General features: G+C 37.5%; 1 protein-coding gene across 1 annotated transcript; it reads right to left on the bottom strand.

Annotated features, from left to right (window-relative positions):
- Nucleotides 1-1,578: 1,578 nt before the first annotated feature.
- On the bottom strand, nucleotides 1,579-14,444 carry slc35b1 (solute carrier family 35 member B1). Its single transcript, XM_051106392.1, has 9 exons — nucleotides 13,796-14,444; nucleotides 10,501-10,604; nucleotides 10,217-10,347; nucleotides 10,108-10,138; nucleotides 5,538-5,698; nucleotides 5,309-5,435; nucleotides 4,371-4,477; nucleotides 4,099-4,252; nucleotides 1,579-2,423 (listed from the first exon to the last, which is right to left on the bottom strand). The coding sequence occupies exons 1-9, from the start codon at nucleotides 13,915-13,917 to the stop codon at nucleotides 2,371-2,373; spliced, it is 990 nt and encodes a 329-aa protein (XP_050962349.1). The 5' UTR covers nucleotides 13,918-14,444; the 3' UTR covers nucleotides 1,579-2,370.
- Nucleotides 14,445-15,490: the final 1,046 nt, after the last annotated feature.

Consider the following 15,490-nt stretch of genomic DNA (forward strand, 5'->3'; position numbering starts at 1 on the left):
GTCTGAATACTTAGGACCATGTGATATTTCAGTTTTTCCTTTTTAATAAAACTGCAAAAATGTCAACAATTCTGTTTTTCTGTCAATATGGGGTGCTGTGTGTACATTAATGAGGAAAAAAAAAGAACTTAAATGATTTTAGCAAATGGCTGCAATATAACAAAGAGTGAAAAATTTAAGGGGGTCTGAATACTTTCCGTACCCACTGTAATGCGCTCTAGACATTTGTCATTAAAATAGCGCCATAGAAACCGCATCAAACAAACTTTTAAAATAAGAAAAAAGTCGCGTCTGCAAGCTGCCTCGATTTTTTTTTTTTTTTAAATTGGTTTAAACGAATGGAGAATATCGTGTTTTTCCGTGTACGCTCGACCATTTCCGTCGATGGTTCTAGATCACTTAATGAGGTACGCAAATCCTAAACCGGACACTAAGCCGCAAACTCGTACTGGTCAGCAAGGTAAAGCTTTCGCTGGACTTTAAGAGTCTGACCAGGAGTCATTTAGAACGCTTCTGTCCAGATCGCTTTAAAGGCTCTTTATGACGTCACATTAAGTCGTCTTGGAAGACCGATGTTTTGTTTTTTAAAAAACAAATACGTAGTATCTCCAATTTAAACGACTCGCCATCACATGTTATAGGGGATCTTATTTAGCTATGGTGGGCTTCATTTTTTTTTAATGAAAATTAAAAAAAAATCCATTTTTTTGTGAAAGTCACATTTTTTTACGATAAACATTTTTACCAAATTAGTTTTTGTTGTAATCTCTGTAAATTACAATGTAATAATCTATGTGAACCCATGAACCAGTGGTTTTAATGATGTATGTTTTATAAATGTTTTATAAATGTATTTCAATGACACTTTTATATAATCAAAAGGAGGATTTGTAGCTATCTGTCCCTAACCAAGCTCTCTATAAAGCAAACAAAATAAGAAGTGATGGGTGCTTTCGAAACACTGTTTCATGAAGCTTCGAAATAATCATTTGTTTCAGACTATTGATTCAGAGCGCATAACAAACCGCCAAAAATGTCACTTTTATTCAGTAAACAATCTTAACTCTTAGATTTTTGTTTTGTTGTGTGGAGAGCTTGGTTATTTAGTTTAATAAGGGACTGATAGCAGCAACTCTTCCTTTTTATTATACAAATGTCATTAAAATAAACTTATAAAACTGTACAGATCATTAAAACCACTGGTTCATGGGTTCACATAGATTATATTGAAATGTACACTCTAAATCAATAGTTCGAAACAAACGATTCGCAAAAGATTCGAAGCTTCACGAAACAGTGTTTCGAAAGCGCCCGTCCCCTCCTTGAAAGGTGCGATTGCAAACAGACACACCACAAACCCATTCATGTACAGGGTGTATGTTTAATGTCATTTGCTTGTTTTTCTCTCTCCAAACAGAGCGAGAACACGATGCTGGCAGACATGAACAGCGTTTTTGGCAGGCGTTCCTCGATGACAACTGGTCAACGGCATCTTCTAGAAACCTGTTTGAGTTTCCCTTTTATTGAAACACCCGTTATGATTCCAAACAGATCGTTCCATTGAGATGCAAAGTAGAATTGATCTATAAAATTCCATTTTTTATTCTGACATAAGGATACAGTTTAATGCAGATGACTTGATTTTGTAAAAAATGTCAACTTTCTAAACATTTGCTTAACTGGCTTTAAACAAGACAAATGAGACACATGAATATAAATATGACATCTGGTATGAAAAAGCCATGTTTTGACAAATAATTCATCTATACAGGTGTTTGTGCGTTACATACGCAAAGTAAACACACGCATACACACACGCGCTTTCTGGGGAATGCAATGACGATGAGACGTTTAACAATTCACTGCCTAAATTAAGACTAGAATTAAGGCAGGACACACCTGTCTGAACTCACTGTACTTCTCAAATGTCGAGGAGGTATATATAGAAATGTCTCAAAAGTTCAAATTGGAGTAGTTAAAAAATTCAGTGGTTGCCTCGCTGGAGGGAGCCTTCCAGGAAGTACAATCAACCATGGTGTGTCTACATTTTATAGACTACAGTTTTAAATTGGATCTTTATCTTTATCCAACTTTTATCTTTTTGATTTCACTGTACGAGCATGGCAGATTATGATTAGGCACAGACACATTTGTCCCTCTGTTACCATGGATACCATTTTGGAAGATGATGGGCAAATATATCCCATAATTAAATGTTCAGAACATCAGCATCATAATATTTTGAGTGCTAAAACGTCATCTCTTAAGTACACCAATGATGGAGTTAGTGTGGTAAAGTGTTTAGAATAAAAGTCAATGTTTGTCTCGCAGGTATACATGTGCGCATACACGCACACAGAGCTCCAGTCTTCAGTGTGTCGTCTTCTTAGGAGACTTTCCAAATTTGGCATCCAGTCCAAGGCCTGAAAGACAGAGCACAGTCCTGGTTGAGCTTATTATATATCCACTCACTATGGTCATACAGCTCTGGACTGATTATTAGTACTGCTCAATATAGAACTATTCAACTTTAACAAGCTCAGAAGTACACGACCAGTCAAAAATGTGGACATACCTCACTGAATGTATTTTTCTTAAGAATTTTTTTTATTCCAAAATCTCAAATGCTGCAAATTAAGTTTGTAAAAATATATACATACACATTACTTATAGCTGCAAGCAGTGATTAATAGGGTTCAAGCGCACATAAAGAAAAGGATATTGTGTTAACAGCTAAATCAATTATTAAAAAGAGCATTTTTGGCAAATCCAGGTAATTTACTATAGAAATATGATTTTTAACATTTATGACTGTTATAGTGGCCCCTGTGTTTCAATTTCCATAAAATGTTCCTTGCTTGTTTAGAATCACCTGTTGCATGTGCTCACCAGGTTTCATGAAGTTTTGAGCTTTTGTTTAGGCTTTATAGGCTTTTTGGTAAATTTAGACATGCCCAGTTTCAAAACGACCCCATTATAGCTTCCTAACGGGTACATCATTATTATTATTATTTTTTTTTTTTACTAATTATTGACCCAGAGAATCAAGACAATTGCACTGCAGTGTTTTTTTCCAGATTGAGCTTTTGAAAAACCTAGGACTAGTTCACAAGAGTATTTTTTTTTTTCCCTCAATCATTTTCTCAATCATTTAACAAATGGTTTAATTGACAGCAGTGGTTCTAGAGGCGAAGTTGCTCGGAATGAGGAGGCCTATCGTATGATAAGAATACCATGCGTATGTGTGAACAACATGCAATATACAATAGTCTACGCCCTTGAAAAAAGCGATATTGCATCCCCATTGGTTGGTTTCTTTCGACTTTCTGACCTTACTTATAATAGGTGCTCAAAATTGTTTTTTGAGATACACAAATGTCCTCATAGCCACTTGTGGCACTTTGGACCAAGACAGTGCGTATTGATTTTCATGTCAAAAGGACAAATGGGTGCGTAGATATGGCTGTTCTTGTGTTTTTATTCCCCTTTTAGTGCTACCAAGTGGCCAAGCTCCACAGCTTTTATCACGTGACCTCAGATTCAGCTCTTACATGATTTACAGCAGTGGATCTAGAGGCAAAGTTGTTCAAAATGAGGAGGTCTATCGTATGATTTGAATACCATGCGAATTTGTGAAAAACCATGCAATATGCAATCGTTAACACCCTTGAAAAATGTGATATCGCCTGATAACTTCAAACAAATCCTCCTGTACCTGCTTGGTTCCGATTGTGTGAAACACCTAGGACTAGTGTGCAAAAGTCAGTTTTTCAAAAAATGCAAAATAGCTGAAAATTTCGCCAGGGTGATGGATGAAAAAGACACTTGAGTCTACAATAAACAGGAGTTACGGGCGATTTCATATTTTTGATCGATGTAGCGCCCCCGTCAGGCCAATTGGGGCAAGCCTTGGTCATGTTGTCGGCAGTGTGAATACTACCATCCCTCCAAGTTTCAAGTCTCTACAACTTACGGTTTGGTCTGCCCAATCAGTTTTATGTGGAGATTACTGATCCTAGACCATTCTCGCAATTACAATAGGTTTTCAGCGCTACACACTTAAACCCCTAAATACAGTTTTGAGAACAGATCACTCACCAAGGAAGACGAGGATGGTACCAAACCACTGCATAGGGCTGATGATGTTCCCAAACAGCAGCACAGACCCCAGGATGGTGAAAAACTTCCGTGTGGTTGTGATGATGGAACAGGTGAGCGGACCAAAATACACCACAGTCATGAAAATGAACGTCTAGGTGAAGAAAGATGAGGAGAATAAAACCCTAGCATTATCACCTTGTTCTCATTAAGGCGTTGGTGTTTGAATGAATGATGGCGCTGTTTTGTTGTTATACAAACAACAAACCCACCTGTCCAAGAGCGCTAGTGATACCGAACAGGAGGATGTTATAGATGATGCCAGGATACCGGTCTGCAAATGACAAAAACTCCCACACCTCCCCTGTCCAAAGCACAACTATGCAGAAAGAAAGAGCAAGAGATCATGGTTTGTATATGTTAGATTTGAATCTGCAATGGTCAAATAATCCTTCTTTAAACTCATTTACAAGTGTTTATTATGCCATAACGAGGTTGGCATGTAACTTTACTGGCCCAAGCCAGTCTTAACTCACATTTGGGCCTTGGCGAGTGTTCGTTCTGGACTGTGTTATTTCACATTTGCATAGTTAAAAGAGAAACTTTACTAAAAACTATTCATTATTTCTGATAACTTCAGAGAGCACCACAGGACGGCTCTGGTTTCATAATGAGAGGTTTGGAAGGAAGGAAGTTTGCTGCATGTGTGATGAGATTAAAGATTAAAAGTGAGGAACAGATGCCTTTCAGAGCTGAGGCAGACAGACTGAACAGCTGCTGGAGATCAGCAGGGTTGCTTCTGTCAGGCCTAAAATAATAACAACACCAACGCTAACCATAGAGCCAGAGCTCCCCCTGCTGGAAGACAATGCACTGACAATGAGGAAATACTACTTAAAAACCACAAACAGAACCACTTAGTACAAAATCTAGCTTCATGAAATTAAGGTTGAACCACTGAGGTCACACGGACTATTTTAACAATGTCCTTACTGCATTTCTGAACTTTGAACATGTCAGTTGCATTGTCAGAAAACTCATCGAAAATATCTTCATTTGTGTTCTGAAGATGAACGAAGGTCTTACGGGTTTGAAACGACATGATTGGCAGTAGAGCGTCAGGTGATAAACATTTATTCTTCTATCTTTAATAGGCAGTACTTTCACTAATAAATTGATTAGCCTTTATCCTGAGTTTTTAATAACTCACTTATTCCTAGAACCAGTGTGGACCACATGTTGACGTTCAGCATCATGTGATTGGCTCCCGTTTGGTACCGTGCCCTCATGTGGTCCTGAGCTACACCCGTCAGTCCATCCAGAGTCAGCGACAGCAGCTACAAACAAACAAACACATACACACATCAGATCGACTTTAACCAGAGAACAAGAAATGTCCTAAAAGGAAGAGAATGGAATAGATTAAAAGAGAAACCAACCAGCAGCATCTCTCCAAAGCCAAATGTGTGTTCATCTGATGTGCTGGAGCCTTTGTTGGGTTTGTAGAGGAAGAGAGCCACCCCGGTGACGATTAGAAACACGCACAGATACTTCGCCATGGGATATTTCTTTCTTAGGATTGTGACGCCCAGAATCATCACTGTAATAAACCAAAGGGACAAAAGCACAGTGAGAAGATGTGACCAACACCATCAATCTGCAGACCTCTCTGTTGGGTGGTTAAAAAAAAAAAAAAGCGCAAGAAGAAAGAGAAGGGTTTGCCATATGGCCAACAAACATAAGCCAAAAAATACGGCCATATGGGAATATATGCTCAGTGTTAGTCACTGTACATGTGAGGCAAGCATAAATTTTGTAGTCTAAACAAAAATACACCCAGATCCAGATGAGATACAAATGAAAGCTACAGTGGCCAAAAACGTATTTGGACACTCAAGTCATACTTAAAAATGTATGGGGGAAAAAATGACTTATAAATAAGTCTATTAAAGGTGAAGTCCACTTCCAAAACAAAGATTCACATATAATGTACTCACCCCCTTGTCATCCAAGATGTTCATGTCTTTCTTTCTTCAGTCGTAAAAAAATTTTGTTTTTTTGAGGAAAACGTTTCAGGATTTTTCTCCATATAATGGAATGAACTCTGTGTATTCTGGTTCAAGACAGTTAGGTTCTGTCAAAAAACTCCAATTGTATTTTCTCCCTCAACTTCAAAAATCATCCTACATCGCTGCAGAAGTACCGACCCAGTCTTTGCAAAGTGAACATGCAAAGAAGATCAAACACCCTTAACAAAAAAGGTAAAACAGCGATATAGGGCGATTTTGAAGTTGAGGGAGAACATGAGATGGGAGTTTTTCGACATACCCTAACTGTCATCAACCGGAACAAAAACAGTCCAAGCAGAATAGGACAAGATGAGCGTTTGACATTAAAAAGTATATAAATTGTATAATTTTTATGAAAATAACCGATCGTTTCGCTAGATAAGAAACTTCTTTCTCAGCTGGGATCATTTACAACCGCATTTGGGATCATTTGAAGCCACATTTAAACTGCATTTTGGAAGTTCAAAATCGGGGCACCATATCAGGCCATTATGAGAAGAAAAAAACTGAAATGTTTTGCTCAAAAAACAATTTCTTTACGACTAAAGAAAGAAAGACATGAACATCTTGGATGACAAGGGGGTGAGTACATTATATGTGAATCTTTGTTTTGGAAGTGGACTTCTCCTTTAACAGATTTTAGGCCAGATTTACTAGCAGCTTGCAAAAGCACAAATCATCTTTTGGCTTTAAAATAGAACTGTCAGGATTTACTAAAGACACGCAGTGAAGAATTAGTGCTAAAAAGGTGTGGACACAGTTATTTTTGCACCTGACCTTATTGAATATGCATCTGTAGGTGTTTCCTTTTCAGACGCAAAACATTTGCGCTCATCAAATTACTCTAAATTACAAATGACATTATTTAACACCAACAAAAGCATGTCTTGAAGTTATAGTTCATCCAAAAATGAAAATTAGCCCATTATTTACTCACACTCTTGCCATCCTAGGTGTTTATGACTTTCTTCTTTAAGACAAATGCAGTGACGATGGGAAAAAATGTCCTGACTCTTTCAAGCTTTATCATGGCAATAGGCAGGTGTTTCTCTTCAACAGGTCAAAACGAGTCCAATAAAGCGCATCCATCCATAATAAAAAAAGTGCCTCACACGGTTCCTGTAAACGTTTGTTTACAGGAGCAAAGCAAGCAAAGTTTCCTTACTTTAGCAAAGGAAAACCAGTCTCCTCTTGGTTTATATTGAAATCACCTGACATTTTTCTTTACAAATCCTTGTTTGTACTTCTAATTTGTGATGGTTGTTTTGTTTTGGTCTCTCTCCTGCGTGTCCGTCACAATGCCGACGTCCTACGTCATCCATCTGGTGCAGCTTTCGCGTACAACAGTAAGCGCAAGCTAGATTAAAGTGAAATATGGATATTTTTCGTACAAAAATGCTTCGATTCTATACAGGAGACCTTTATTCACCCCTGAAGCCCAATCAGGTACTTTTTATTATGGATGCATACACTTTAAAGAGAAACACCTGCCTATTGCAGTGATTAAAGCTTGAAAGAGCCAAGACATTTTTTAATATAACTCAACTGGATTAGTCTGAAAGAAGAAAGTTATATACACCAAGGACGCCTGGAGGGTGAGTAAATAATAGGCTAATTTTCATTTTTGGGTGAACTAAACCTTTAAAAGCAGGCGGTAATTTGCGCTGCTCTTGGTAGATTGCGCTGGTCATTATGGAAATTATCTGGCTGCATCCGTGTTCTTTAATGTGTGCATTGCTAGTCAATCACATGTGGAATTTCCCCTCCCATCTGCACTTTTATGGAACTGTGCTCTAATGCTAATTTGCCCTGTTTAGTAAATCTGTCCCTAGTGTGTCCCAATCATTTTAAGTAATTTTTTTAAAAATAATTTTATATTATTTATTTTTCTTAAAAGTGTTCTGTGCCATGTTCTTTTTTTTAAACAACGGTCATGTAGATATTTTTAAGTACAGTAATGACTCACTTATTAATACGCGTTACTTAGGTTTCCAAAGAACACTTAACAAAGGTCCAAAAATTTTGGGCCCACTGTTTAGCATTCAAACATTGGGGTCGGTAATATTTTTTCATATTTTTAAAAGAAGTCTCTTATGCTCACTAAGGGGCCATTCACACAGAATGCGTTTTTCCATTCCAGTGCTTTCCATTCCAACTTTTCCATTGTTTTTCTATGTAAACACGCACTTGACGGACATGCATGACCGTTACGCTCGCGTATTGTGTCTTTTGCAGCGCCTCTCACATCAGCGTCACGTTTTTAAGACGTGTTGGCATTACAACTGTTTTATTTGATGGCAACATGGCGAAGGAGGCACTCATAGTGGCTATGTTTCGATACCCTGAAATATATAACTTTTCTTCAAGCTATTATCACAACTTGTTCCTTATAAAAATTGCCAAGAAAAATCTGTCACTGAATATTGTCATTATTGCATCACGTCTCAAAAGCGTGTCTCGAGACCCTCACGTTACGCTGCACTTTTTTTAAAACCATTCGCTGCGTCTCACGTTTTTAGATGCAAAGACGTGTTCTCTGTGAATGGCCACTAAAGCTGCATTTATTTGATTACAAATACAACAAAAACATTAATATTGTGGAATATTTTTACAATACCTTTTCTACTTTAAAAACATTTTAAAATGTAGTTCATTCATCTGAAGGAAAAGCTGAATTTATTTACTCCAGTCTTCAGTGTGACATGATCCTTCAGAAATCATTCTAATATGCTGTTTAAGAAACATTTCTTTTATTATCAATGTTGAAAACTACTTGATTGATGATTGTGAAAACTATGATATAGCTTTTCTAGATTCTATGACAAATAGAAAGTTGAAAAGAACAGCATTTATTTGAAAAATTAGTTCACTTCCAGAATAAAAATTTCCTGATAATTGACGCACCCCTATTTCATCCAAGATGTTCATGTCTTTCTTTCTTCAGTTAAAAAGAAATTAAGGTTTTTGAAAAAATTATTATATTTTTATATTATATTTTTTCCATATAGTGGACTTTAATGGGGTCCAAATTGCAGTTTTAATGCAACTTCAAAGGGCCCTACATAATCCCAGGTGAGGAATAAGGGATAGCGAAACGATTGGTCATTTTCAAAATGCATATACACTGACCAAAATTATAAACGCGACACTTTTGTTTTTGCCCCGATTTTTCATGAGCTGAACTGAAAGATCTAAGACTTTTTTCTATGCACACAAAAGGCCTCTCAAATATTGTTCACAAATCTGTCTAAATCTGTGTTAGTGAGCACTTCTCCTTTGCCGAGATAATCCATCCACCTCACAGGTGTGGCATATCAAGATGCTGATTAAACAGCATGATTATTGCACAGGTGTGCCTTAGGCTGACCACAATAAAAGGCCACTCTAAAATGTGCAGTTTTACTGTATTGGGGGGTCCGGGGGTGTCCGAAAACCAGTCAGTATCTGGTGTGACCACTATTTGCCTCATGTTTTGCAATACATTTCCTTCGCATAGAGTTGATCAGGTTGTTGATTGTGGCTTCTTTAAAGCATCCTTGCTGACTAAAAGTATTAATTAAAAAAAATCTTGCTGACCTTAAACTTCTAAACCAGGGGTGGCGAACTCCGGTCCTGGAGAGCCGCAGCCCTGCAGAGTTCAGCTCCAACCCTAATTAAAACTCACCTGCCTGTAGCTTTCTAATAATCATTCAGACCTTGATTAGTTTGGTCAGGTGTATTTGATTAGGGTTGAAGCAAAACTCTGCAGGGCTGCGGCTCTCCAGGACCGACGTTCGCCACCCCTGTTCTAAACAGTAGTGAGTATGTACAAATGAAACTGTATATCCCTAAAGCTGTGTTTTAAATGTGTACTACAGCAAAACAAGCCCAACATGTTCTACATTCTTTCCTGAAACCCAAGAGCTGTGTTTGTGTGATTAAGACAGATAAAGATGCTTACCTGGAATTGGTTTACAAGATTTTCCCAACACCTAGAAAGAACAAAGACTCATGAGCATCATGTTGTGAAGAAGAGAAACGGAGATACGCGAGTGAAAAGCTGAGCGGACCTGTGTGGGGTAGTTGACATACTGCAGGGCAGAGTTACTGGACACCATGGCGCCCAGGTAAGACAGAGCGCACACGCCATACAGCCAACCTCTCGTGTGGTCCTGCTTTGAGCCCTCGAAAAACTGAATTACTACAAACACAAAATAGAGAGCATGCAAAAATGACTTTGGATTTAAACACCTGCAGTAACACATGCAAAAAGTAATTCCATAACACAATAACACCCATTCAGTACGACACACGTGACCTCCACACATGCAATCAGAACATCTGTTTGACTCACAGAGTCTGGCGAAAGCGGCGTTGATGATACACTGGATGAAGACTAGTGTAGTGGCGTAACGAAACTTCTCCTTCTTCCCCGCGTGACTGTAGTCTCCTCGCGTGCTGGATGAAACAGAAGACAGAGGCAATGAATTGTGGAATTGAAGGGAACAGCTGTGTGGAACAAGGAGACTTAATAATCACTGGAGGTAAAATTAACCAACAGTGTCTAGGGAAGAAATCGTTGTTTATGGCAGTGACTAATTTAAGCTCTTGATAAAAATATTCTTCAGGATGCTGAAAGGTCAACTCATATGTGGGGGTTCAAATCAGTGTGTAGTGGTGAAATGGTTAATATAATATAATCTGAAAAGAAAATCACTGCTTGTTTACGTAAGACAAACTCACCCCAGATTTCAAAAGGAAAAAGACATTGCGCTGGCTTGAGTTACTTAGAGACACATAAAGGAAAACCTTCTGGCCTGAAACTTAGTTTGCTGGCTGTTATATCTGTGGCTCAGATAACTATTCACTGCAAACTAACATAGTCCATTATATTCTAATTTTGTTGCTGGTACACATTTCAGTTTCTCCTGAGGTCTTCTTACTATAACAAACAGTTATACAGACTCTTGTCCAGTTTTTTTTTAACACTAACTGAATAGACACCAGTGCATATTTATTACACACCACTGTATCATTCTACACTACAGTCAGAAGTTTTGAACAGTAAGATTTTTCATATTATTATTATTTTTTTTTAAAGAACTCTCTTTTGCGCACCAAGCCTGCATGTCATAGCTTTTTTACTATTTATAATAACTGTTTTCTATTTGAATATATTTTAAAATGTAATTTATCCTGTGACTTTTTAGCATCATTACTCCAGTCACATCATTCTAATATTCTGATTTGCTGCTCAAAAACATTTATTATTATTATTATTATTATTATTTTTTTATTAGGTTGAAAACAGCTTAGTTTATTTTTTTCAGGTTTCTTTGATGAATAGAAAGTTCAGAAGAACAGCATTTATCTGAAATAGAATTTTTTTGTAATTTTATAAATGTCTTTATCATCACTTTTGATCAATGAACACAATGACTAATTATTACCAAAAAAGATGAAATTACATAGAAATTATACTGACTCCAAGCTTTTGAATGTTATAGTGTATTATGTTAAGTTAAATAAAAGCTTTTTTTATTTCAAGTCTTTCTATTCATCAAAGAATCCTGAACAAATACTCAACCACTTCAAAAACTGATAATAATAATAATAAAAATGTAATCTGAACAGTAAATCAGCATATTAGAATGATTTCTGAAGGATCATGTGACACTGAAGACTGGAGTAATGATGCTGAAAATTTAACTTTGATCACAGGAATAAATTATATTTTAAAATATATTCAAATAGCAAACAGTTATTTTCAATCACAAATATATTTCAAAATTTTACCTTGGATCAAAGAAATCCAGACTTGGTGAGCAGAAGAGACTTCTTTAAAACACAAATCTTACTGTTCAGAAATGGACTGGTAGTGTAGATCTTTGTAGTAATTTTTAAATTTTAAAATCTAGTAAGATTTTCTAAATGCAGCCATTCTCACATGTTAGAAATAAAAAAGCTGTAACTAGTAAGATAACAAAAGTAGTAGTACTAGTAGCCAACAACTGAGATCAATACAGCAGCCTAAATAGGTAGCAGTACCTAAAATTGGAATAAAGCCTAATATAAATAGGCACTAGTAACGACTGAATAATTACTAGTAAAATCAGTATAGATTTCAGCAACAACTGGAAAATATACTATCTGCATTCTGTGGGGAACTTCAAACTTGTATGTAATGAAGAGTTACTAACAAAATTGCAATAGAAACTCCCATAGACTAATTTCGTGTTTGCAAACAGCGATGCGAACAACAGCCTTTGTGGTCGGAGCCCATTTGGTGGCAAAATTCTCAATTCAAAATTTCACAATTCTTATTCTTGCAATTCCGAGATTATATCTCACAATTCTGACAAGAAAAATCAACTAGTCATTCTCTTTTTTCTCCTCAGCTCAGAATCATGAGTTTATATCCCACACTTTTGGCTTTCTTTCCTCAGAACTGACAAACTTGTTATTGTTGAGTTAAATCGAGTTATAAAGTCAGAACTATGAGATATAAACTTGCACTTGTGAGAAAAACAGTCAGAATTGAGATTAAATAGGTAAATGTTATGTAAAAAGTTATAGTTTTTTTTTTCTTTTTAAAGCTATATTTATGGGGCTTTTTGCCTTCATTTGACAGGACAGTTGAGAACAGACAAGAAAGCACTGGGTGAAGAGAGGGAGGTGGGATCGGCAAAGGACCTCGAGACAGGAATTGAACTCTGGTCGCCGGCAGCACAATTGCGATATATGTCAGCACACTAACCACTGGGCTATCAGTGCCAACAAATGTTATAGGTTTAAATAGTATTTCATTCTGTAACTGTAGGGCTAATACAATATGTCCTCTATGAACTGCATAAATGTGAATACTATGTAGACCTGTTGTTTAAATCAAATCTATGCTTTAAAAGAGTAATCATAGCAGGTTTCATCCATAGTCTGTGCGTTTAAATGTCTCCGCTTAGCTTCAAATGGCATCTTTGACAACAGTATTTTATAAAAATTATTTGCATTTCGATTCTGAAGGCACAACAATACATTTGATCTCTTATTCCATGGATTTTACGCATTTCCCTCCACTTGTTACCAGTGTTTTTCTGCCACCACAATGCGTGCACAGCTGCAAGTGTCCTAACCATACCTAATAGTTACATCACTTGTATGCCTAATGTAAGCTTGATTAGCTGCTTCAGATGTGTTTAATTGGGGCTGGAACTAAACTCTGCAGGACACCTGCCCTCCAGGATCAAGTTTGAGCACCCGTGTTCTGGACAACAAAGATTGACAACCACTTGTTTAAAAGTATATACGCTGAAGCAGCTTGCTATATATAGAGAACAATAAAACAACTGTGTGAAATCAAAGCTCTTTTTCTGAAGAGGCTGACAAGTGAGCTGTCCGGCTGCACGTTTCTACCGTAGTATACTTAATTTAGTGTACAGAATGCAGAGTGTCAACTATCAAGGTGAAATAACTAAAGGGTCGCTTCCCCTCTCTCTATTTACTATTGCAACCACATTGGCAGAGAGTAATTTAGCACGATAATAGCAACTGAGGAGCGAGTAGTAATCAAATGAACCAAAAAGAAATACAGAAATACAATATCTCGTTAAATAAGTCGACATACGTCAAATGCAATGCTGTCTCGTACTCACATTGTCTCCTGCAGTATCCCATAGTAGAAGTAACACACGAACACCCCGCAGAAACAGACAATGAACCGGAGCCGTTCGTTCTGCCAGAGAGACGGTTTGCTCGCTGCCTTCCCGGCGGCCATGCTATCGTCCAGCAGTCTCGGTATGGACACGGACACCGCTCCGCTCCCCGTACCCCGCGCTCCTGCGTCCCGATCCACTCTACCGGCGATCGGTAGCCCGGAAATGATGACGCGACTCTAGATACCCCCTCTTCTTCTCTGTTGTGATGATGAGGCTCTCCTTCCTCTGATATTACATCTATAGACCAAAAGCGACTTACAATAACAACGATATTAAACGTCCGCTCTTATTACCTCTTGTATTTCTGTTTTATTCCTGGACAGATCAGTAATGTGAATGAACGGCGCTAGCTGTGTCCAAATAGCCGCATCTTGAAAATGACGTGTGAGTGAATGCAAATAAAAATCCGGCTTTTGTGTCAAATTATTGCGAAAAAGCCTCAACGGTTTAATTAACTCCTATACTCGAGATACTAAGTTAACAATCTGGTTTTGACATTTAGTAACAACACATGATAACCACTGCTTTGGCAGTGTCTAATAAATGTTTTCATTTGACGCGTCAAATGACACTAGAAAAGAAGGACCCAAGGAACTCCAGGTACTCTACTGATATGCCTGTAATTTTATCAAGATCGAAGGCAGAATCAAAATACAGTATTACGCCAGAGGCAAGTCGTTATTTGCTAAATCGCGTTGGGTTCTTTCCCAACTCAGGTTTTCGGCTAAGTCTATGTTTTTGTACATCACTGACAACACGCGGGTTTAAGTTTATTTGGGCATTAGAGACAAGTCCCGGTAAACAAATCTGCGGGGCCTTTCTTGAAAATAAGCAGTTAGGATTTTTACGTAGCGGTATGTGTATTACTCGGATTGGTCCAAATAAGCAAAAGCTCACAACATGCAGCCAATCACAGGGCTGGAATCTTTAAGAGGGCGGCGCGTAGACATCCTCCGCAAACCTCACGTGTACGTGTCATTCATACAAACATGAATTTATAGATTTCTGATAGATAGATAGATACTAATTAAACGTATGCTCAAGAATTCATAGTAATTAAGCTGATGTACAGAACAGCAACCACACTCTTATTTCTCTGCACTTCTCATTTATGGCAGCCAAAATTGAGTAACATAAATTCACAATATATAAGACAAAACAGGCTTGGTGTACAATAACTGTACTCAAGACAAACAATCTGAGAACAAAGCTATAAAACAGCACCCTTACAGAACAAGGTAACAAGTGAGAACGTAAAAACTGAATGGGTGAGACACAATCCATGTAAATATATGGGATTATAACAGTGCTTTAAATGTCTCGTTTTTTGTGATATGCACACATTGTACCTGAATGCAGCAAACTTGCTTGTGTCTTATGTAAAGTGTTTGTGTAACCAGCTCGGTGCTCAATTAACTGAACAATATGACCACTATGGGTACGATTAGTAGTCAAGTCTGAAGTGAAATTCAGTAAAACGTACAGCACACTTATCAAGTGCGTAGCGAAATAAACCCTTAATAGGGTCCCGTCGGTATTGTTGTCCTACATCAAATTTTTAAGAGTCAGTGGCCCACAATATATGAAAGATCTCAGGGCTTTCCCTTATTATGTTACAACTGTAAACACAGT

The sequence above is a fragment of the Labeo rohita genome, chromosome 3, assembly GCF_022985175.1.
Source record: "Labeo rohita strain BAU-BD-2019 chromosome 3, IGBB_LRoh.1.0, whole genome shotgun sequence".
Lineage (NCBI taxonomy): Eukaryota > Metazoa > Chordata > Actinopteri > Cypriniformes > Cyprinidae > Labeo > Labeo rohita.